Genomic DNA, 26047 nt, shown 5'->3' with positions numbered 1-26047 from the left:
CATTTTTGACATAATATAGCTCCATAACAGCAATACATAAGAACATTTGGTAAAAAATGATCTTAACCAAAGCATTTTTGAATATTTTTTTTTAATAAAATCCCTACCTAACCTGCCTTATAATTTAGGGGATATTACCCTAAACAAACATCTTTTAGACCATTTCAGTGCAGTGTTGTGGTTGGGTCTTTTGTGGTGTAGCAAATGGACTAGTGTTGTCAAGAAATGTCTTGTCTATATATTTACAGTAGCCACATAATTCATGTGTTCATTTTTACTTTCAAAAAATAATAAGCACATCAGGAGCAACTTTTACATACCAGCTATCATACTTGCTGACCATCCTGAACAACTCTTCAGGAGCATACAGTAGCAGCTCTTCTTTGAATATCAATGGGGTTTGACTGTTTATCAATGCATAATATATCGGTAACATCAAATTTGAGTTTTAATTCAAGAAGAAATGAACAAACTGTGATCTTCATGGTTTTATTTCAGTTATTTATCTGTTCTTTTTTCGTTTGAAAGATGTTTATTGCAAAAATTTCTTTATTACTAAAGTAATAGGCTGTATCAAAAATGAACCTGCCATTAGTCTGTTTGATTGTTTCTAAACAAAGTTGACAAAGGTATCAGTTACATCTTAAACATGAAAATGTGAAAGTTGGACGCAAATGGACATATTACTTGAGTATCATTTGAATGAGATTTTTGAGAAGAAAAGAAAATATTAACAAAAACATATTAGAAAGCAGACAGTACAAATTTTATTAAGAAAATCAGTCATTGACAATAATATACAGAACAATTCATGGTCATACTATGTTTTATTATCACATTTGAACATTTTAAATGTCAAGAAAACAGATCAGATCCAATAATATTTGTAATTGAACAAAATAGTAGTAATAAAGTATCGCCATCACACTATAAACATAAATTCAGTTGTTCATAGATCAGATTTAATGCAAAAAAAAAATATTGCTAAAGTTTTGAGTACAAAAAAAGACGAAATCCGCTAAAAGGAGGAAAATTGTCATCCCTGTTGATACCATGCAAAATGTGTGTCCTACTGCACCCTACTTGGCACAAAGCCAGTATATTGTCCATATGGATCCGGGAAGGTTGAATTTTAGTTTTATTAAGATTCTTACAGCAGTATGAGAAAGACCAGCTTTCCGGCGGCAACAGGCAACAAACTCTCTCCCTCTGTGTCGGCATGTCCCGGCAGTTTCCGTACACACACCAGCTTGGAATTATATTCCCTTCCTCGGGCTGAGGTCCAGCACCTTCGGGTTGGTTGCCTCCAGGGGCTGGGGCTGCTAAAACAAGCAGCATGAGCCCTGGCTCCATCTCCATGGCCCTCGTAATTGCAGCCTGCAGTTGAGGCTTGGTCAGCTTGCTCACTTGTTTCTAAAGATAATTTAATAATATCACAATTAAAATTTACAACTTTAAAATAGCGATTGGCTGACTAGCAATATTGCTCAGCTTATTTACATTTATTTCAAAATAATGCTAACATGTTCATATTTCACTCGCAAATATGGAAAATACTTGAAAAGAATAAACACCAAACAAATGCATCATTGTTGAATAGCAAGAAGGTTGTACCACAAGTACAATAATGAATAATTATTATAAAGTAAAAATAGCATACCTTCATCCCTTCTTTCTGCTTTGCTAAAACTTTCCCGCTGTTGTTTCTGAGTGCTGGTGTCTTGGACCGGCGAGTTCTAGTAGTTGGTCTTTTTCCTTTGTAGGCAGCTCTTCTAGCACTTGTGCCTTTGCCACGCCTAGCAACTGTACCTGGTTATATACATGAATATTGTATAATTAACTTATTACCTTATTGATATAATAATCGATATGTAATAAAGGGGAACATAATTAGTAAAAGGTGCTGTCATGCTTTAAACACTGTATTATAATCTCTATTAACTCAAGTTAACTCAAGTTAATTGTTTTGTAAAAAGGTGCACTTCTTCAGTTGCAATGGCAGCTTTCCTGGGGGAGAGGGGCAAGCAGGGCCCCCCCTTCACACACACACAGAACTTTGGCCAGCAAGTTAAATAAAGTTGTCTAAGATAAAGGTATTAGCCATGTAATACAACTCGGGTATATCGACATATATCACCACTAGCCGTAACAGATCGCTACGAATATCGGATGTATTCGGCCTGTACCGGATGTTGCTATTTTTAGAAACAGAAGGTATTTCCCTGCTATTCATAGGTCAATAATGGAATTTCGTAGTTTTTGGAAACTCGGTGATATTTTTGTTATGAATATACGTTTAAAATAAACTAGAACTGTAAGCCAAAGGCTAACGAATACCCCCCAACCCTTCCCTGTCTAGGTTGTTTGCCCTGGCCTTAGTTATGGTATCATTAGAAAGCACAAGGCAATACATTTATTTAGTTTAAGGGACAAGAAAAACAATGCAGTATTCAGATTATATCTAAGGGAGATAACAAACCTGTTTCTCTCATTTTCACCATAAAGGGGTCATGACTCCTGGCAGGATATTCCAAAATGAAGGTGGACGGGTGAATTTGGCAGTCTGCCAACCCAATTTCTGTTTACCCACCCCCACCCCCCCACACATGAGTACCAAGGAAATAATACAGGTGTAAAAAATCACATATACAAAGGTTCACATAATGGTCATGGATATCCATGGATATCTGAAAGTTTGTTGTTTCTCTCATTTTCACCATAAAGGGGTCATGACTCCTGGCAGGATATTCCAAAATGAAGGTGGACGGGTGAATTTGGCAGTCTGCCAACCCAATTTCTGTTTACCCACCCCCACCCCCCCCCCCCCCACACATGAGTACCAAGGAAATAATACAGGTGTAAAAAATCACATATACAAAGGTTCACATAATGGTCATGGATATCTGAAAGTTTGAGAAAAATATATTGAAAAATGACAAAGGAGTAGGCCACCAAAGCGAATATTACCCCACTCCCACCCACCTCAGGGGAGATAACAAACCTGTTTCTCTCATTTTCACCATAAAGGGGTCATGATGAAAAATGACAAAGGAGCAGGCCACCAAAGCGAATATTACCCCACTCCCACCCACCTCAGGGGAGATAACAAACCTGTTTCTCTCATTTTCACCATAAAGGGGTCATGACTCCTGACAGGATATTCCAAAATGAAGGTGGACGGGTGAATTTGACAGTCTGCCAACCCAATTTCTGTTTACCCACCCCCACCACCTCCCCCCCACACATGAGTACCAAGGAAATAATACAGGTGCACAAAATCACATATACAAAGGTTCACATCATGGTCATGGATAGCTGAAAGTTTGAGAAAAATATATTGAAAAATGACAAAGGAGTAGGCCACCAAAGCGAATATTGTAACAAATTTAAGGCCTGTATGCACCTAACTTCAGGACTTTTGATGGTCTTTTTAAGGACAAAATCAATTAAAGGTCTTTTTAAGGCCATGCAAACATTCTGATTAATACAGGTGCACCAAATCACATATTCAACAGTTCATATCATGGTCATTGACATCTGAAAGTTTGAAAAAGATTTATAGAAAAAATGAGAAAAAATGACCAAGGATTAGGCTAGACAAAGCTGTATAATTTTTGCCTATTTTAACTTATTCAGGGGCCATAATTGGAGACATGATCATGTGATTCCAACCACAATCACAGGGGCAAATGTTCTCACCATGGCTAAAAGTTTGAAAAAGATTCATTCAAAAATGACGAAGGAGTAGGACGAACAAAACTAATTTTACCCAATTTAACTCATTAAGGGGCCACAACTCCACTCAGGATCATGTGACTCCCACCAAATTCATGGAGGCAAAGGTTTACATCATGGCCATTAATATTTGAAAGTTTGAAAAAGATTTGCTCAATAGCTTCAAAGAAGAATCCTGGACAAAGCTAATTTTGCCCAATTTAACTCATTAAGGGGCCACAACTCCACTCAGGATCATGCGACTCTGAGCAAATCCACGGAGGCACAGGTTTACATCATGGTCATTAATATTTGAAAGTTTGAAAAAGATTTGTTCAATAACGACAAAGATGAATCCCGGACAAAAAAAAACGGACGGACAGACGGACAGACAGACAGACGGACGGACAGATGGACAACCCGATTCCAGTATACCCCCCCAATCATTATTTTGGGGGGTATAATAAACACCAAAATTGCACTCTGACAGTTGATTACAATACATCTAACAACTTGAGTCATTACAGTAAAACATGGATTATAAGTGAATGATACGGGTAAGAGAAGATTTTCTGTCGAAAAAAACAAACTGTCAACAATCATCATGGAACTGGAATATTCAGATATTCGTGTCAAAGGGTTATGAATGTAAGTAGACCTTGAACAGTTTTGAGCGTGTATGTGTTCAAAACGTTTGTGTTTTAATTTATCTTTGGAATTTGAGCGTGTATGTGTTCAAAACGTTTGTGTTTTAATTTATCTTTGGAATTCTTAAATCATTTTTATTAGCAGGCCTTCCAGCAGCCACTAACAAAAAAGTAGGAAAAAAGTAGGAGGTTTTCTGACAGAAAAGAAGGAAATAGTAGGAATATTTTTTACAAAAAAGTAGGGAAAGAAGGAATATTTTTGGTTAAATATGTAATAATTAATGGTTATTAACTTACCTAGAGGAGATGTTTTTAATGCAAAATCATACCATTCTATATGCCACATTGAATATTTTAGTGAATGATGCTTGGTCGGTTTCTGTTGCTGAACTGTGTGGTCATCATCCCTCAGCCTTTATTATGAAAGATGATGCATGTCAAAGTTGAACATGTTGCCACACCTTTCAACAACAGAAACCAGCCAGTTTGACATCTTTTGTTCATTTTCTGCAAATAAAACTAGCACAATGATCAAACTTTAATATTTTTGCGGACTTTATTTTCAAAAAAGTAGGAATAGTAGGAGTTTTTTAGAACTAGAACTCCGCGAGTCGGATGTGTCGCCTGACGAATTATTTACTGTCGACATTATAGCTGTTAGATTGGCATTTTATTCATTTATAGCAGAGTAACGGTTCTTGTGCACTGCACTTGCCCTCAATGAGATCTATCTAGCTATGAAGTTTCAAGTTGATACCTCTTATATTCTTCAAGATATGCCCCGGACAAAACTTTAAGCATGAAAATTAACAAAGGGCAATAACTTTAAAACTAAGAAAGCAAGAGTTACTGTTATTGTGCACTGCACCTGCCCTCCATGAGATCTATCTACATATGAAGTTTCAAGTTGATAACTCTTATATTCTACAAGATATGCCCCGGACAAAACTTTAAGCATGAAAAATAACAAAGGGCAATAACTCTAAAAATATGGAAGCAAGAGTAACAGTTCTTGTGCACTGCACTTGCCATCAATCAGATCTATCTACATATGAAATTTCAAGTTGATACCACTAATAGTTTAGGAGATATACCCCGGACAAGCGAAAATGGGACGCGGACGCCGCTGTCGACGACGCCACCGCCACCGACGCCGCCGACAAAAGTAACCCCTATATGTCGTCTTTTCAGGCGACACAAAAAAGTAGGAAAAAGTAGGAAGTTGTTAAAAAAGTAGGAAAAAGTAGGAAAAGTAGGAAAAAGTAGGAACCTTGGAAGGCCTGTATTAGCTAAATGTTCAGACAGCATTGTTACATGTACTTATGTAGATGTTACATATTTTACATGTACTTATGTGCATTATTTATGTATATGAGTATGTAATTTTTAATTTGATTATTTTATCTTAGAAAAATATTAGACTTAACATTTTGTTTTGGTACGTGACCTATTTCTAACATACCATATTTCATGTACATACCCGTTATTTGTTTACAAATATTTTTTCAAAGTTAACCTGTGAGCAAAAGTTGTGCATGGTTTGGGGCTCGAACCCATGACTGCTTGGACACTAGCGAAACTCATTTGCTTGGTGTAGGTCTCAACAAAACCCCAGACTGTCGTGAATCATTATCAACCATATGCACAACAACTACATATTTGTGCCTACCAACCCTTACTCTTGGCTAAAACGGATATTAGTGCAGAATGTATAATACTTGTGCATTTGGATTTTATGGTGGTAGTTTAATTCTGCTGGTTGATAATCAGAAGTCTAATTCCTTTCAGGCAGAAAAATGACTGAATATTAAAATGTGATGATGATGATGATGATGATGATGATGATGATGATGAATTTTATTGATAAATTTCATAATTTTCATTATATATATGTTTCAGCTTGTTTTTCAGAATAAAGTCGAGAAATATTAAACTGTTTGTAGTTTATCTTGTATTATTTTGCCAGTTTAATTATCTATACTAGTTAGTTAGAAAGGCTTTAAAGTACAATTTTTTTCTTTTACAGCACTAAACATTCTTGATGGGTAAAGTACCTGAAGGGGCATGAAAACCAAATCAGCATTGACTCAGCATTGATTAGTTATCATCTGTGCACACTCTACAAGTACCTGTACAAACCATGGGAACAGACCAAACATCAAATGTTGAAGAGTGAAGAATAATGGTAAAAAAATCTAAATGTTAGAATACAAATTACAAAATAAAACAGATGGGCAAACATATAGACATCAAATTACCCACAGAGATTGTTAACATGTTATAATATTAAAATAACATTAGTTGAGAATTTTCACTTTGACATTTGGAAGGGCATTTCCACCCGCTTAGTGTTCTTGTTTCTTCACATATTTTAGTTTAAAAGTACATTCATTTTTTTAGACTCTGTATTCTGAGTTAATATCATAAGTAAAATGCATTTATTTGAAAGAGTATGTTTTATGAATAAGTCTGTTTATAAATTTTTACAAGAAAAAGGTTGATTTTTAAGCATTTTATTAGCTATAAAAATGAATGGTTACATGACATTATGTAAATTTTCTTCAAAACTGGACGGTAAACTATCATAAATTGTCTTTTAAATTGTTCAATAGACATCATAGAAAATATCTAAAATGATTTCACCAGCTTGCCTTATATTTAACTATTTATTATGAATAGTCACAAGATCAATCAAAATGATTTTTTTCCATTTGTATCAATATTGTGTTCGTTAGAACTTGAGTTTTTTGTTAACTGATGTTTATTTTACCAGAAACTGTTGTGTTTATTTCATAATCTCTGATAATGCAAAAAAAAATCAAATATAGACAAAATATGTACTTGTCGCTCTTGTAGCCCTTGGAGTTTGGGGGTGGGTGTAATGAAACATAAATAACTTTTTTAATTCACGGTAAAAGATCTTCAAAATTTGCATAAAAGTCCCATTGTGTACCATGATTATAACTATGTTGATGGTTTAAGGTTTTAGAAAAGTGTGTATTACATGGGTAATACCTTAAATCTTTTATACACCGTAATGCTACATTTGAGAGTGAAGATGTGTGGGGAAGTACTACACCACCCCCTTCATACATATATAAAACAGTAACTAAGTTCTTTGGTAAGGGTGCATGTACCAAAGCTGACCAAATAAAGTCATGCCCTCCATTTACCTTCAAAGCCAGTCTTTAGTCAATTTATTAAATTTAAAAGGACTGTTTAATAAAGGATTTAAATGCACAAACTGTTAAAAGCTGCACTCTCTCACGGATTGACCGTTTTGACTTTTTAGAACATAAAATTATGTCATCTGAAATAAGAAAATTGCTGAAAACTTCAATTCTTATCTCCAGCTTAGTAATGTATTAAGCCATACACCATCAATTTTCAGAGATAAATATGAAAAACTGATGTCTGATCTTGTCTCAGCAGTTTGATTTCACTGGTTTCCAGACATTTGGGCATATGATGGCTCATTCCAATACAAACGATGAATAAGTAGTCAAACTGGTCAATCTGTGGGAAGGCAGTTTTAAAAAAATATTAAATGCAACGATTTAGTAAAAGAAAAAACCTTTAGCACAATTGTGCCCCCCCCCTTCCTGAAACCACTTGTGATTTTTGTTTTCAAAGTGTGCAACTTACTTAAACAAAGTGTAATAAATTATAGACTGTTCTAGTTTGGGATTCTTCAGTCTGCATCATTCAATATATAAGATGAACTGCTATGATGATCGCGTTATCAACTTACGTTTTTTTGCTGCTTGTCTCTGTTGTGGTCTTTGAATCGACGGACCAGGCTCATCAATATCCTCTACATCAACCTGGGATGAAGGACTGCTTGGAGGTGACTGAAAATATGAAATAAAAACTCTTAACATGTTGTTATTTATTTCACCCCAGATCACCTGGTTTTAGTTTCAGCTTTTTCCACTAGTGAAAATGTTAATCGATCATATTAATGGTAAAAAAAAACAAATCGACGTTAACTTGTGTGCATGGCTCCAAACAATAACATAATACGATATCTCGGATAAATTGAACGCAATTCAATATCACGCAAATTTACCCCACCCACTTCAGTTCGACTTGCCATTTTGATTTAATAGTAGAACCAAGTAAATATAAACATAAAAAGGAAGTTCCTTGATAACTTTAATCAATAGTCGGTTAGTCATAAAAATAAAATAAGGCTCAAACCTCAGAGTCACTGGTAGAAGACATTTCTTTTGATCAAGTCGGCAGTTGAAAGAAAGACGCTATCGGTTGTTTACATACGGGTGCTTTATGCATGCATTATGCAAATGAGCAATTCAGAAGCTCGCTACGAACGGCTACGAACTGTGGCGGGTATTTCGAAAGTTGATAACTTTGATCTCGGAAATATCAACTATTACGAGTTTTCTTAGTAAAAATTTGCAATTTTTCTTCAAATGAATATAGAATGAATGTGTCTATCATATAATTTTAACTTTATTTATACACATGCATTTTTCTCATTACCGCTGACAATACAACTTTAATAAGTATATTATATGTACCTGCAATAACTGATGTACACTCTTGTATAAGGATGGCCAGCTAGCCAGATCCCTCACTTCTCCACCATCATACTTGAACCTGTAAACACAGTATAACAGTTACCAATAATACATAACTTCTGTGACACTGTTTTTTTCTATGGAATTTCATGGTTATGATTTTGCTACTTTAAAAAATAGGTTAAAAATATACAGTCCTGGAGACACAGCCAAGAAGAAAAGAGTCATTCAACTTTGTGATAGTACATGTAGTTTTGTTTTTTCAGAACACAAGGTAGAAATTTACTTCTAAAGAGGGACAATCTATTTAGAAACTGCCTCTGGGTCAGATTGTATGTTTAAATGGAATAACCCTCATAGGAAGTCAAAGAACAATGAATAATATTGTTTCAAAGTAGCAAATGTTATTACTAACGACAAGGCCTTATCATTTGCGAATGCTCCATACAACTGTCTTGTAGAAATGTGCCAATCTCTGAACAGCTCTCTGGTACATGTTTCTACAGGAGATATTTTTCACCAAAAGACTGGTTATCAACTTTTCTGAGATATGCCTATATAAATTCTGCCCAGATTTGGTTATGATTGAACAATGGCTTTTAAAGTTATTGATCAGACAAGACCAATTTTAGGTAATTTCAATAATAAAAGGGTGATTAATCTTAAGTGACTAAAGCGATATGGCTGGTTATCAAACTTGTCCATCATATTATGCCCACATACATTCTGACCAAACTTGGTGATCTAAAGTTTAGGGTTCTATAGTTATTGATGGGACAACAAACTTGACGCTGCCTGCCAAAATGGCCGCCCCTGACGACCATGTTTTTTACAAATCAACTTGGGTGAAGGAATTCGATAGAGGGTCATCAAAGGATCATTTCTGTGAAATTATTTTAAAATCGGGCCAGCGGATTCTGGGGAAAAGATAATCAAAGTTTTCCATATAGACATACATAGTGAAAAGCAGCCCCGCACCCTAGGGGCCATGTTTTTTTAAGAAACAATATGGGGTGAAGGAATTTGATATACTGTGAACTTAAAAATTATGTTGAAATCAGGCCAGGGGTTTCTGAGAGGAAGATTTTCATGTTGTTTCCTTTTGGCTGCCATGGCAACCAGACTTGCATGGAACCACTTATATTGAAGGACTCTGAAAAAAATTGCCCAAGGAACATTCCTGTAAAATTTGGTTGAAATTGTCCCAGTGAGTTTGGAGGAAATATTGTTTGAAGGAAAATGTTGACGACAAGACGATCAATGGACCACAACAGACGATGGACAATCACCCTATCACAATAGCTCAAGCTGAGAGCTTAAATAAAGATTTTTTTACTTTCTCCTACCCAACTTCACCTCCTGTCCACTATCATTCACCCCCTGACCCCACCCCACAAAACATAAATTTTTCCCCACTCACAGCGGAAGCAGTTTATAATGCGGTAGTCTGGCACTCAGTTTCCAGTTCCCCATCTTTATCTTCACTCAATCTGGCAAACTGTCGGCTATAATACAAACCCCTTATTCCCTTTTCTCCCAACTTGTCATGGAAGCAGTCTCCAGTATGTCTTTCCCTCAATTTTGTCCTCCCTGTTGCTGTCTCCACCCATCCTGGCCAATTAACAGCTATAATACACACCTGTTTACCCATTTTATTCCCACTTACCATGGGAGCAGTCTCCAATGTGGGTGTCTTTACCTCCATTTCCTCCTCTCCATCACTTTCTCCACCCATCCTGGCCAACTATCCACTATAAAACACACCTGTTTACCTCGTATCCCAAAACTTACCATGAAAACAGTCTGCAGTGCAGGTGTCTTTCCCTCAGTTTCCTCCTCCTCCTCACTTTCTCCACCTGCTGCCTCTCGACTATAATACTCCTCCTTCTCCAAGCCTTTCCTGATAAAACAATGGAAATTTGTACATGTGCAAAATGATAAAGATTAGATTCATTTCAGTTTAATTCATAATCTGAGATCTAATTTACTTGGGGCCATTTCAGAATGACTCCTAGGAGTTATTTCATACCTAGGAGAGACTCAGCAGTAGAATGCAGAGTTGAAAATCACTCCAAGGTATGAAATAGCACCTAAGAGTTCTTGATGAAATGCTCCAAAGGATATTCTGTATATCTGTCATAAAATAACTAGTAACTGAAAAAAATATCAATCATATTAATTTAATCTTAACGATGGTTGTTGACATTGAACCATTTGATTTATATTTCATCTATATATAATTGCACATGGTTGTATAATCTAATGGATAACTCCGACCAACTCATACACACCACCTACAGAAAGTGACCCAACATGGCTGTCTATTAGCGTCATGTAAATAAGTTGCTTAATAGTAAATGTTAATTGCTGTTTTAAGCATTAAACTTGTGAGTTTTAAAGCTGCCCTCTCACAGATTTACCGTTTTGACAACTTTTTTTGTTTTCATTTGGAACGAGTCAATTTATGCGAAAATGCATGGAAACTAGTGGTATAAGACTGCTGACAAAAAATAAGATCACAGATTTTCATATTTAAGTTCAAAAAATGATGTTTTATGCATTTTTCTTAAACCGTTAGTAATGCTGTTAGCCATAAAACATTAATTTTCGAACGTAAAAATGAAAATCTGCGATCTGATCTTTTGTCAGCAGTCTTATATCACTGGTTTGCATATATTTACGCAAAAATTGGCTCATTCCAAGACAAAAAAATAAAAAGTTGTCAAAATGGTAAATCTGTGAGAGTGCAGCTTTAAACTTATGATTTTTGAGTTTTAATGAATGGAATTTCACAAAATGAAAGTTTAACATTTACAATGCAGCAAACGAACATACTGCGTACGGGCTTTGATGGCATCTTTCTTGTTATGGAGACACCTCGCACATTGAGAAATCTTAACATGTACAATGTTTTACACAAGCATGCTGCACCCGGGCTTTGATGGCATCTCTCCTGGTGTGGAGACACCTCGCACATTGAGAAATCTTAACATGTACAATGTTTCAAACAAGCATACCGCACCTGGGCTTTGATGGCATCTGTCCTGGTGTGGAGACACCTCACACATTGAGAAATCTTAACATGTACAATGTTTCAAACAAGCATACCGCACCTGGGCTTTGATGGCATCTGTCCTGGTGTGGAGACACCTCGCACATTGAGAAATCTTAACATGTACAATGTTTCAAACAAGCATACCGCACCTGGGCTTTGATGGCATCTGTCCTGGTGTGGAGACACCTCGCACATTGAGAAATCTTAACATGTACAATGTTTCAAACAAGCATACCGCACCTGGGCTTTGATGGCATCTCTCCTGGTGGGGAGACACCTCACACATTGAGAAATCTTAACATGTACAATGTTTTAAACAAGCATACCGCACCCGGGCTTTGATGGCATCTGTCCTGGTGTGGAGACACCTCACACATTGAGAAATCTTAACATGTACAATGTTTTAAACAAGCATACTGCACCTGGGGCCGTATTCAATATCTATCTGAGTTCTCTTAGATTCATCCTTATCTTAATTTGAAATCTTAAATCGGTTCTTAGATTGAAAATGTGAACTTAGATCAAAATCTAAGTCTTGTTCTAAAATTCTCTCTTAGAACCACTCTCAGGTTCGTCACCAAGCAGGCGGTTCTAAATATAGATATTCTGTTGTTTCCCAGCGCTTAAAATAGTAACAAAAATGCGCGGACGTTGTAGAAGTTATGCAGACGATGTAAACAAAGATGGCCGCAAATAACGAAAAGAAGAGAAACCCAAACTTCTCAAAAGAAGAATGTTTATTAATTTGCATTAGCTCATGGGGGAGGAATGTGGCCATGGCATGTCAAAACACGCCTTATACAAGAAAGGCTATACATCAAGTAAGTACATCTTGTTATTTGCCAAGTTATTGAAAACTTTTGATAAAATTATCATTTAAATGAAGAAAAAATATGCAATTCATATTCATAATCAATGTCACGTTTTACCCATGGCTATCATTTTACTCAGTCACAAATAATGTATCAAAAGTTATGGAAGCATGGAATGATTTTCTGCAGGAAATGGCCAAAATACAGCCTCCTTGTCAGAGTTGACCAATGCTGTCATTGATGTAATTGGCAAGGATGGCTGTGCCATGGATGGTATCAGTGGAGCAGAACTACTGGATTCAACATGTATACAGGAAAGGTAATTTTTTTTTTTTAATTCATTAAAAGTAATAATAGACAAAGATTGAAATAATTCATTGTTGATACACAATATTGTGAAGCACAGTTTTGTTCATTTCCTTAGCTAGAAACATGCTGCCTGGTACATGTCAAACCCATGTTTGTTATCAATAGATGGAAATTGAGATCTTCATTCAAGTTTACAATAATGCGTGTTGCCAATGAATTTCACCTTGCTAAATTGTCATTGAAATCAATCACCAAATGGGTCAATAGGTGAACATAAGTTTACTGATTATAAGGTGGAAAATGATATTTTATAAGGCTTATAAGTTTCACACCCTACCATATACATAAATGAGTTGATGTGTGAATTTTCTCAAATAAATGATTATTACTTTAACCTCTATTTTTTCAGCCAAATCAGATCGGATGTTGATCTCCATTCACAGTCTGTATGGGTCCTTCTGAGCTATTGGGTAATATTTTTTTGACAACACCTGAATAAATAGAATTGAGTATATCCTGTAATGCATGGGTTCTAGTTATGGCAGATTTATTCACCATTTATAAATGGTACGTTAGAAGATAGTTCAGAATGCATAATATATACAAATTAAGTTTTTTTATGAGCTACATTGAAAGTTACGGACGTTACTCAACATGCTTTGACATTGGTTTGACATAAAAATAAAGTGCTAAATTGGAGATGAATGTTAATTTACAACAAGTTGGATGCACAGTGTACATGCCCATAGTGATCATTTCTCAAACATTGTAATGTAAAAAAGAATAAAACATTAAATTGTAAGTGTTACGGACGTTACCCAAATTTTTGGACTTTACATTTGTTTCTACATATCAGATTTGACTTCTAAACTTATATTAGCTTTGTAATCTCTTCATTACAACGTAGACTATAATGTATGTACTTTGTAAATGTTTATTTGAAGGTAGGAAACAATTCTGGACAAAATAATGTTCGGATGTTACTGTTGACAGTTTGACCAAAATTCTGTTTGGACGTTACTATTGACATAGGGCATTGGATTAAAGCACCATATTATATTAAAAAACAAATTACATGCCCTATGGGTAAGAGGTACCTAAAATGCATGAGAGAGAGAGAGAGAGAGAGAGAGAGAGAGAGAGAGAGGAGAGAGAGAGAGAGAGAGAGAGGAGAGAGAGAGAGGAGAGAGAGAGAGACACCTGACGACGGTACTACTGACCTTTATATGAACCCGGTTGGAAACATATGTTATGACAATTATCAAGGTCACATGTTCTCTTGGGTGGACACAAAATAAAAGCTTCATAACTTTATTATTTTTCCCTCACCGTTTAAATATATTCTTTTGGTGGGCGAATTGGTGTGCCACAACGTTATATATATAAAAACACTTCTTGAGTTCGGCATTGGAGAAGTTTGGTAATCTATAGCTCTAGGCTAACAAGTATTTCTCCCTAATAGTCGATTTGCCAGATAGAGATTATTGTGCAACTTTATCTGTGATGACATCATTTTCATTGTTACACATCATTGCTCACCCCGGGCAAGTTGCACAGTGATCTCTATCTGGCAAATCGACTATTACCCTCTAGGATGGACCCTGCACACGGACCTGGCCCCAACGTTATAAACGATACTGAAGTATTTCCATAACTTTATTTGTTTAACTGAAATCGCCTAAATTATAATAGAAAAAATACCACAACAAATGATTGGTTCTCCCCTGTGATAAAGTCAAAGTCTAATTTAACTTAAAAATCTGAACACGGTTTGAACTCTTCTGGATGTCAAGAACAGGGTTCTCCCATACATGTGATAAAGTCAAAGTCTAATTTAACTTAAAAATCTGAACACGGTTTGAACTCTTCTGGATGTCAAGAACAGGGTACTCCCCTGTGATAAAGTCAAAGTCTAATTTAACTTAAAAATCTGAACACGGTTTGAACTCTTCTGGATGTCAAGAACAGGGTTCTCCCCTGTGATAAAGTCAAAGTCTAATTTAACTTAAAAATCTGAACATGGTTTGAACTCTTCTGGATGTCAAGAACAGGGTTATCAAGGTGGCGAGTAACTGATGAATGATGCTCCCAGCTGACATCTTCAACTGTTGGCCATTTAAATCCACCTCTGGCAGCTTCCATGTAACGAAACAACACTTCATCCTCCTGGACATCAATAACCTGAAGTCAGATGAAGACATTGGATGAATAATTAGTCAGATTGACACATTCAATCATTACAAATCAGTAATATAGTGTACTTAATGCTCATTTTTATCATCATCATCATTATCTATAGATGTAAAAGTAATAAAAGGTACTAGAGTGCAGGGGCTGTATTCACAAAGCTATTTAGGAAAGACATTGGGCGTAAGTGAAAATTTCAAATATGCAGATTTATAATTCATTTTCAGATATACTTCAATGAAACTTGTCATAAAAAGTTTCATTGAAGTCGTATAGTTAGTAATAGAGAAGTCTGCATTTGAAATTTTGACTTAAGTTTAAGATTTTGTGTGAATACAGCTCCTGCACATGTCTTTTAGTACTGTTACAGCAGTTGTAGCATTCTGGTGTTTGTTGACAACAATATAAAATAGCTGAATGGAAGAAGGCAGTCATTCATCATCAACTTCTGATTTCATCATCATCATCAATTGTAAAGCAACACTCATGATATGAGTGTTGCACCTGCATGCCTTGATTGGACATTATACCAATCATCATCATCATCATCATCATCATCATCATCATCATCATCATCATCATTATCATCAGCATCAGAAAAGCAACAAATGGTATTCAACTAAGGGTGATGCACCTGTCTGTTAGTATTGTAACAGCATTTGTAGCATTCTGGTTTGTTTGTTGACATCATCATACTATTGCTGAATGAAAAAGGCAGTCACCATGATATCATCATCACCATGGATAGGTAGATCATCATCATCATCATCATCATGGATTGTTAGAGCTAAGTATAACTACATATATCCCTTTATTTACTATAAAAGGTATGTTACATGTACATCATACGACTATGTCTGGATTTAGGTGTTTTATACAATAAATTCATCTTATACAATAAATTCATCTTATGATTGGAAAAGAGTTTTGGTGGGTTAAAACAAAATTTACTTCAGAATGGAGTTGATAGGCAGGAAAAACACTGGACATTGTAGGTCATATAGGGCCGATGAGTATGATTATCATGAAAATCAACATGAATAACATCCTGTCCAATGAAGCGGTGTTCGGAAACTAATAGAGCCCGCCCTCCGGCCGGATCGAACACAGGACCTACCGCTTCCTATCAATGTTTGTGAATCCAAGAATAAATGGAAAGTTCTGTAACATAACAATGTTTCAAACACAAACATATAATGTGAACAATAACTATTAACAAGAACAAAATAAAGAATTCGTTCAAAGCAAGAGACAACTTTGTTTTAAGTGTATACCTCTGCTACAAACAGTTTTCTGTTTTTACTGCATGGCAAGGCAACTTCCACGAATCCACCCAAGTTGAAATTCAACCTGTATATATATATAATTATTTATAATATGGACAGACTGAGACAATTGAATGAGACAATATGAGACAGCGTTTTTCGACGTCATGTCAACACGGATCAGTCGTCAATAAGCTTACGACACTAATATCATGTCAAATTTAACGTCCGTACACAAATGTTGTTATTTATATGAATTCTGTTTTATTCAACTTAAATGTTTCATGTGCAATCATATTTCTTAAATAAACATACGTATTATTCATTCATACAAGTTTTAGCACAAGATTGTTTATAGATATAAACAAAATCTATTTGGACGTTATGTAGAACACATTGACATACAGTTTAGGTGTAGAAGTAACGTCCATACATGAAAACAGTTTTATTCCTCTATAATATTACTTCGGATCTGGTTTGTCTCATTTACTTGATCATCAAATCAAATGTAAACACATCTTGCAAGTAATGAAACAATATTCTATCAGATACATTCGGAATGTAGATAGATCTGTATGTACAGATGTTATGGGATGACGTAACAAAAAAACAAAAAGTCATTGTCCAAAATAACGTCTGTGATATTCAAGTGTTTCATGTACTTCAACGACATTCTCTCAATACACTGTCTGTACAGATACATTATGTGAAACATGAAGTGTTTTTTACCAATAAGATGGTGATTGTAAACTATAATACCATGCAAGAATGATAATATAGTATGTGGACGTTACGTTGGCAGTGTAGACTCAATGCATAGCGTTGTCCACGTGTAACGGGAAAACCAAAATAATCGTCCAAACGTAACGAGCATGCTCAATACAGACGATAACTATCGGGAGGCCCCCAGTATGCCGAGTGAAAACATCGAAAATCCAACACATTGTCATTTGAGGTTAATAAATCACCCCAATACATGAATACAGTAGAAACACAATATGACAATCATTTTCGGTTTGTACTACGCCCGTTATGCGCTTAAGAACATGATGGACCGACACCAACTTACCTCCTTTGCATCCATGCTAATTTTCGTTGTGTACACCGGGGCCCACAATTGATGACGTAGTACACAACACTGCGTTTCCGAAGTATAACATGTTTATAAAATTGCGTAGTTTTGAATTTAATGATAAATAACCGGACGTTATAGGTTGGACCGACACATTAAACTTTGTGAATAAAAGTTTATAGTGGCGTTTCTGATCATCAGATTCAGGTGCAACGCATAAATATCGCGAAACCAGTGTTTCTTCTTGTAAAATACCGCTCACATCACACAACATTATATGCATGGACGTATCGAGATTCCAATGTTTTCATGCAAAAAAATGGACCGACATAGTAACGTCCTAATGCACTTGTTTATCGGGACAGAAATACAAGAAAACAAACTGATTTAATCAAACTATTTGCGTATTTATATACATACTTTATTGTTGTATTGTTTGTTTCTAATTGCTGTAATTATGAAGCAATATTTACTTTTTTTTACAGTTTGCATGATAGCACTCGAAAATGTCACAAATAACGTCCCCAAAATCGTCGTTTTTTAACAAATATTTAAAGTTTAAAAATTATTCCTAATAAACAGGACATTTTAGTTATCGTTTACTATATCCTTGATATAAGTTTTGGAAACACAAATGTTATTTATTTATATTCCAAGTATAATTGCAATTTTACAAGCATTTAAAAAAAAAAAAAAATATTACTCAATAGCTCAGAAGGACCCGTATATCAGTTAGTAAATGATAACACGTAAGTATCTCACACAGTCACTTGTTGTATAAAATTTTCAATATGCTGTCAAGCTGTTGATGTCATCTTTGTTATAAAAAATTGTTCTTAACTATTACTAGCATATTCATATCTTTTTAACATTCATATCAATAACATTTGAATGTAACCAATACAGTTAAAACATTAAAATGTTCACACATTACCATTAACTTACACATTCACATGACTGAGACATTCATATCATTAAGACATTTATATTAATAAGACATTCATATCACTGTCAGATTCACATCACTAACAAATCCACATCACTAACACAATTATATCACTAAGACAATCATATCACTCAGTCAATAATATCACTAACACAATCATATCATTAAGACAATTATATCACTAAGACAATCATATCACTAAGACAATCATATCACTCAGACAATAATATCACTAACACAATCATATCATTAAGACAATCATATCACTAAGACAATCATATCACTAAGACAATCATATCACTCAGACATTCATATCCCTAAGACAATCATATCACTAAGACAATCATATCACTCAGACAATCATATCACTAACACATTCATATCACTAAGACAATCATATCACTAAGACATTCATATCACTCAGACAATCATATCACTAAGACAATCATATCACTAACACAATCATATCACTCAGACAATCATATCACTAAGACAATCATATCACTAACACATTCATATCACTAAGACAATCATATCACTAAGACAATCATATCACTCAGACAATCATATCACTAAGACAATCATATCACTAAGACATTCATATCACTAAGACAATCATATCACTAAGACAATCATATCACTAAGACATTCATATCACTCAGACAATCATATCACTAAGACAATCATATCACTAAGACATTCATATCACTCAGACAATCATATCACTAAGACATTTATATTTAACAGGGAGAGATAACACTGCAATGCACAGTGATATAAAAAACATGTACACAGAAATGATTTCAGATGTATACCAACATGTACATGTAAATATCTATGGACTTAAGTAAAACATAGCACACATTCAGTGATTTTTTGGTGCAATTTACTGCCCACTTAGGGCTGTTCCCCCTTTTGAAAAAGTGTTCAATTTCCCCATAAAATGATATTTTCTAAAATAATTAATAAGATATTCTGTGAATAAATATTTCCCAAAGTCGAGAAAATCCCAATTTGGTAGCAGGCGGTGTAAATAATGCCAAAATATATCACTGACATTCTTGTGTATAATTAAGTTTGGAAAATATGTAATAATGACTCGTACATTCTGAACAACACAGTGACTTTTTGCAAAATTTAGCAATTACATGATAGCACATTTTAGTATTAGAGTTTGTAATTCCAGGACATTATCAGCCAGTGTTGGAGGCAGAGGAGGTTCCTGCCACGTTTCACCTTTCCTGACCTGAGGCTAGCACAAATCTAAAGCTTTCATAACCTCGAAATCATGTAATCAATGTTGCTGTCTGGAATGTAAAGCAGTCAGGCAGCTGCAAAAAAGAAAATTAGAATTAGAAGTGGCTATTTTAACAAAGCAATTAAAAAAAGAACAAAAAAAATCAATATGTACATAGAATGCTGATGCCAAATTTAATTTAAAATACATACAAATATTTATTTAGTTAAATTGTCTGGCATTAACCGTTTAAATTTGGAAAAAAACACATTAAAGGATCTATCTACATTCTAAATATCCGATTTATGTCTGTTGCCAATTATCAGCACATTTTTTTAGAGCACTTTAATTATAGAACATATTAATGTATGTATGTAGGTACTAGTTTTTTCTCATTAAAGTAAGACTCTTTGATTAAAACTACTGTAAACTTGCAGGTATTTGGTATTACACCTTGTTGTGCCTTGATGGAATTTCAGAAATTATGCAACTTATGTTCTGCGCCGCAGTATTTTATCCCATACTTAAGTTCACGTTTCAAGAGTAAAGGCTCGCAATTTAATTACATGTAGTCCATGCGCATTTTACTTAATGGATATTCCATTTAAAACATATAAACCCCAAAGGGGAATTCACTTAACAATTGTACTATTCCCTTACAGAATCAAATTTACCCTCTAAGGGTCCAAATTAGCTAAAAAAGACACCCACCCATATATTGGAAAAAATACTTGCATTTCCCCATGTGGGTTACATGTTTAACTGGAATAGCAATAAGAATATAAGTGTTCATGAGCAGATATTGTATTTTGTTCAAAAGTAGTTTGCGTTGAAAACACCATTGATACTGAATTTGCTATTACTGTTACCAAATAAATAAATTTTATAAATATTAGCATACTTGGTAATGTTAATGTTGAAATAAACTTAGTGTACCAAAGTAGGATGAAACAAAGTGGTCTCTGTATCCAAGTCCAACAAGATTGTTAGCTTGGGGCTGTGGCCTGCCATCATCACCATTTCCTCCATCATTGTTGACTGCTACGGCTGCCATGGGAATGGCTCGCTGCTTGCAAATGTTGTGCAGAACACAACAAGCAATTACACCTGTTGAATATAATTTACATTTGATCATATATAAATTACATAAGAATATTGAGAATTAGCTTAATGTTTTTTTAAGTGAACTTACTTTAATCCTGAAATGTGCATTTTATTATCATTCAAAAAATATCTCTTGTGTGGCCATTTCAATCTAAATACAAACATTATCATAATTGTTTACTGCAACTCATCACAAATTCTACCAGGTGTATTGAATTAACATTCATAAAATAACTTTGTTGTTTTTTTAAGTGATTGCTGTACATGTGTAATGTATAAATTCAAGGTGTTGCATTGTACATGTATTTTATATTCTTTAACATATTACTATTGTTATAAATTCATTTCAAGTAAAATGTCAAGTAAATTCTGTTACATTAAAACTGTCCATCTTGTATAATAATTCACCAGCACACTTTAACTGGGCCCCTCTGTTGTTGTGGCCTAATGTTTACACTTATGATATGAAATCCTATCTGTACATACATGCATTTAGACTAAATGTTGAACTGTTAAAATATTATGATCATAATTGTTGTACAAGATTGAATTACATTTATGATGTATTCGAATTAAATGCTCTTTGAAAAGGAAACATATTATATTTTATAACTTTCATAACAAGTTGGTCTGAAATTCTAAAAATGTTTACCTGCACACTTTGACTGGCTGCAGATTAAATTCTCTATGCAAAATTCCAAATCATTTTTTTAGCTGTCCTATCCCCCACTCAAACAAGGATCTGGTGATTTTATGGCTTCTGAAACAGTTAAAAACTATCAATAAATAAGTCCTATAAAAGCCCCAGGAAACTGTAAGCCTTCAACCCAAAATACTTTTTTCCCCCCATTTCCAATTTTTGAAAGTTGAAAATCAGACGTTATAATTATCATGATTGATTTTGAACCATATCAATTTGCTGTACTAAAAAGCTAAAGATATTTATTGTTATGTATTGATTAAATGAGAATCAAAACAATATTTTAATAAAAAAATGAAAATGAAAGTTTACTAGATGTTTTGAGTCATACAAAATGTGTGTTAAATTATAAAATTTGATAATATTAAAACTTTATAGCTAATGGAAATATTTCCACTAAAAGCAGCAAAAAATTACACTAGCATTCAGAAGAATTAAAGATTGATTCTTTTCTTTGCGCGCTCATGCAGTATGCATGCTCAGCATTGATTTTGCTAATCCATGAAGCACTAGTTATAAACATGTTTCATTTGTACAGTACCTATTGTATGCTTGTTGTGATGGGGTCTGGGGCATTAGGTATGGGGTCAACAGCCATCTTTTGGCTGCATACCCACTATCTCCTAGCAGATAAAACCCATGGGCAATCTGGCTATTTTTGAAAAGCTGGTTTATGGTGCTTTCTCGCAAAACTTGACTGTCATGGACAGACCCAGGCCAGGGGGCAACAACATCTATAATGTTGTATGATCCATCGAAGATGACTTGAACACTGTGCTGTGGACACCTTTCCTATTTACATATATATGTTTTCTTGTTCATGAGGTGACACAACATGTATATGAGCGCCATCTATGGCACCGATCACCTTCCGGAACCTGGCAATACCACGGAATTGCAAAGCATTTCTTTCGCACTCTTCTATTCCCTTTAATAAAGCGCCTCACTAATGTAGGGGAAGACAATACCTCAATAACTTCTGTTAAGATGGGTGAAACAGTGGGCTGACTTACACCGTGAATGTCACCATCATTCAACTGTATTGGTCCAGTTGCAAGGTACCTTAATGTTATCAAAATATTTTGCTTAACACTCAAAGCTTTGTTCCGTGGTGCTTTGGGTTGGATATAGGCACCTAAAAGTTCTTCCAAGAAGTTGATCCCATTCCAGTCAAACCTATACCTATCAATGATTTCACTTTCAAGGAGCTGGTCCAGATTTGGAATTCGATCCATCAGAAATGATTGCCTGAAATATGTAAGTTCCAACCTTTCTTTGAACAATGCTGAGACTTTTAGATCAAATTAAGAATAATCTATAGATTACACTGTGTAGCAGTGAACATGATAAGTTCTCTTTCAATTTCTAAGACAATACACTTACCAATCAAAAGCATGAATGTTTTCACCATCACCTAAATTAAAACAATACTCAACACTGTTCACATTGAAGCATCCGAAGATTTTGAAGGGGGTAACATACGAAAAGACTTCGATTATGATAATAACAACATAAATCAAGACCCTCTTTAAATCACCCCCTTCACATTGGTATCCTATCTCTATTACATCCAGATAATGTTTATTTTCTTTGCAAATTATGATTATAATTCGAGGTAACATTCTCCTTTTAAATTCTAAACATGTCTGACTGATGAACAATTTTATCACTGACATTTGACAGTTGAACACAGCAATTCACAGTCAAACAAATAAATTGACATAATTGTTTATTAACATGTGTCTAACTAAGGTGGGAAAATATTATCTTTCATCCAATTAATTATCAATTGCCACATAAGAAAATGGTCATCCACATTACATAAAAAATAGCCATTGAGATATTTGTTCGACCTTCACATTTCCATTCCCAATCCCTTATTGTACAGTTGGCTACAGAAAACCATTAAAACAAAAAAGGTACTTACCGCTGAGCGACAGGAGCAGATTTTTTTTTTAAATTCAACCAAAATCCCCATAAAATACCGTGATCTTATTATGTAATGAAATATTTAAGGAAGGTAAACAGTTCCTTAGCTTCTTCAAACGATCTAAGTTGAAATCTCAGATTCTTGCAACTACTAAGTCCAAATCTTAGAATCTGGTAGAATTGAGTACGAATCTAAGAACAAAACGACCAATCTAAGGATGAAACCAATCTAAGATACATATTGAATACAGCTTTGATGGTTGCTGTACTGGCCTGACATTGGCCGGCTGAAAAATGTCAGAAATACGTATCAAGATTCTGTTAACATACCAGTATGCCGTTTCAACCACCCACCATGTGGAAATACCTAGAGGCCATCATACTTAAAGCAGTGCAAATAGTCCCACAGTACTACATTTCTCCTTTGTCATCACTCACCTGTCTGGGTCACTTCTGAGGTGATTCTCTCAACCTCATGCTCAAAATGGCCGACATCTCTCAATGTTATAGTTATCTCCCTTGTCAAAACAGCTCTCTGCTCCAGTAAGGCTTGTTTGGTGTCTTCAAACTGTTCCGCACCCACATCATCGTTTACTTTGTAACCTGGAGCAGATGTCTAGTGAAGTTAAGGAAATGTTCAAATGCCATCAAAGACAGAAAAGATGAAAGAATGTGATAAAGTTGGTTTCTTTAAATATAGTACACAAATTGTTTGATAAAATTATTATATATATATATATATGTGAAACAAGAGCGCCAGCTGTCACAAAATATGCCCGTCCTAATTTTAAGACACCAAGTTTGGTGATAAGTGGTTGTATTTTAAGCCAAATTTAGAAAGCGGACAGTTTAAAGACATTTTTTGCCAATTCAAGGGTCATAACTCTGGGAGTGACTGAGGCTGGAAATCAGACCTGACCAAGATATTCTGCCCATGCACATTCTGACCTGAATTTGGTGATGATTAGAAAAAGGCTTCTTAGCAATTGATTGAAAACGACCAATTTTAGGAAATTTCCTATAATTAAAGGGCAATAACTCTCCAATGATTGAAGGGATACAGCTGGTTATCAAACTCGTCCTAGATATTATGCCCCTACACTTTCTGACCAAATTTGATGATGGTTGGACAATGGATTCTTAAGGTATTGATTGGACAAGAACGATTTTAGGTAATTTCTATAATTAAAGGCTGATTCCTCTCGAGTGACTCAAGCAATATGGCTGGTTATAAAACATGTTCAAGTGATTATGCCCATACACCTTCTGACCCAATTTGGTGTTGATTGGACAAAGGCTTCTATGGGTCAAGACCGATTTTAGGTAATTTCTATATTTAAAGGGAAATTACTCTTGAGTGACTAGAGTGACATGGCTGGTTATCAAACTTGTCCAAGATAGTATGCCCATACACATTCTGACCATATTTGGTGATAATAGGACAAAGCCTTTTAAAGTTATTGAGTGGACAACATACTGGCCACCGCTGGACGTATGCCGCAGGTAAAACTATAATACGTTCTGTGCTATGAACAGCTGTATAAAACAGTTCTTCACTAGGCATATGCTACGCTACGAGAAAACTTTACCAAGCTTCGGACATAAAAATAAGAAAAAAGTTATAGTTGCATTCTACCTTAAAAGCTAAAAGTTCTTTACAACTTATCTTACTCACTTATGAAGGTGACATAAAATAAATATTACTGTTACTTTAACTTTTCTCAATATGAACAGTTTATTATAGGCCCGTTTGCGGATTATTTTATAAATCCAAATGTAGAACTTCTCTAAAAAAAATTAAAAACGGATCAATGTGATAAAAATCAAGACAAGAAATTACTTCTATTTATAAGTGTAATGATAAAAAAGATGCTTGCGGTAGAAATTGAGTACTTTGATCAGCAGTCTGATTCTGTATTATTACACCACTATAGAAAGATAGACTTCAAAAAGTATTATTTAAACTGAATTAAAAAATTGTGGCATAATTAATTTAAACTGGAACAAATGTTGTAAACATTGAAAAATTTGTTAAACATTAGAATATTTATTTCTGTTGTTTTTGTTTTTTTTAAAACTTACTTTAGAACAAAGCTTTCATTTTTGTTGACATCTTTGCTATCAGAGGTAGTAGCCTTTAGGATACAATGCCAGGTACTTCTGCCCTCACTGTTCTAAAAAGGAATAAAAACATGTAACATGCAAAAATGACTCTTTGAATGTTTTTTTTTCTGCAAACATATTTATCTTGTATCATTGTTATTGAGAAAGTCAAGTTATTGGTGTGTCAGATGCTAGTGTATCATGGTCCCCCCATCCCCATTTTCTGCCTGGGGGTCCTGTTACCCTCATGGTTGACAAATAAGGGGTCTCTAGGGCCAAACAGATTATCTTCATGAGTTATATTTTACTATCTAATATATATCGGACAACTTCTCCAAATATCATGGTAAAACTTCAAAGTGGTAAGACTTTGTGTTGTTATGAAATATCTTGTAATTTGCAGGACTTACTCTGTAGACTTAACAT

General features: G+C 34.7%; 1 protein-coding gene across 1 annotated transcript; it reads right to left on the bottom strand.

Annotated features, from left to right (window-relative positions):
• Positions 1–632: 632 nt before the first annotated feature.
• LOC128235797 (uncharacterized) lies at positions 633–26047 on the bottom strand. The gene is made up of 7 exons (XM_052950591.1): positions 26032–26047; positions 23957–24121; positions 10694–10802; positions 8903–8981; positions 8113–8212; positions 1661–1809; positions 633–1413 (listed from the first exon to the last, which is right to left on the bottom strand). Exons 1-7 carry the CDS (start codon positions 26045–26047, stop codon positions 985–987), a joined length of 1047 nt encoding a protein of 348 aa, XP_052806551.1. The 3' UTR covers positions 633–984.

Source organism: Mya arenaria, chromosome 5, assembly GCF_026914265.1.
Source record: "Mya arenaria isolate MELC-2E11 chromosome 5, ASM2691426v1".
Taxonomy (NCBI): Eukaryota; Metazoa; Mollusca; class Bivalvia; order Myida; family Myidae; genus Mya; species Mya arenaria.
Note: the sequence above shows the minus strand (reverse complement) of the source record. Positions and strands in the feature narration are given on the sequence as shown.

Coding starts and splice junctions, on each gene's coding strand:
- LOC128235797 (XM_052950591.1), bottom strand. Junction 10,803..23,956: donor CTCAGAAGTGACCCAGACAG/GTGAGTGATGAC, acceptor TTGTTTTATCAG/GAAAGGCTTGGAGAAGGAGG. Junction 1,414..1,660: donor AGCAGAAAGAAGGGATGAAG/GTATGCTATTTT, acceptor AATTATCTTTAG/AAACAAGTGAGCAAGCTGAC.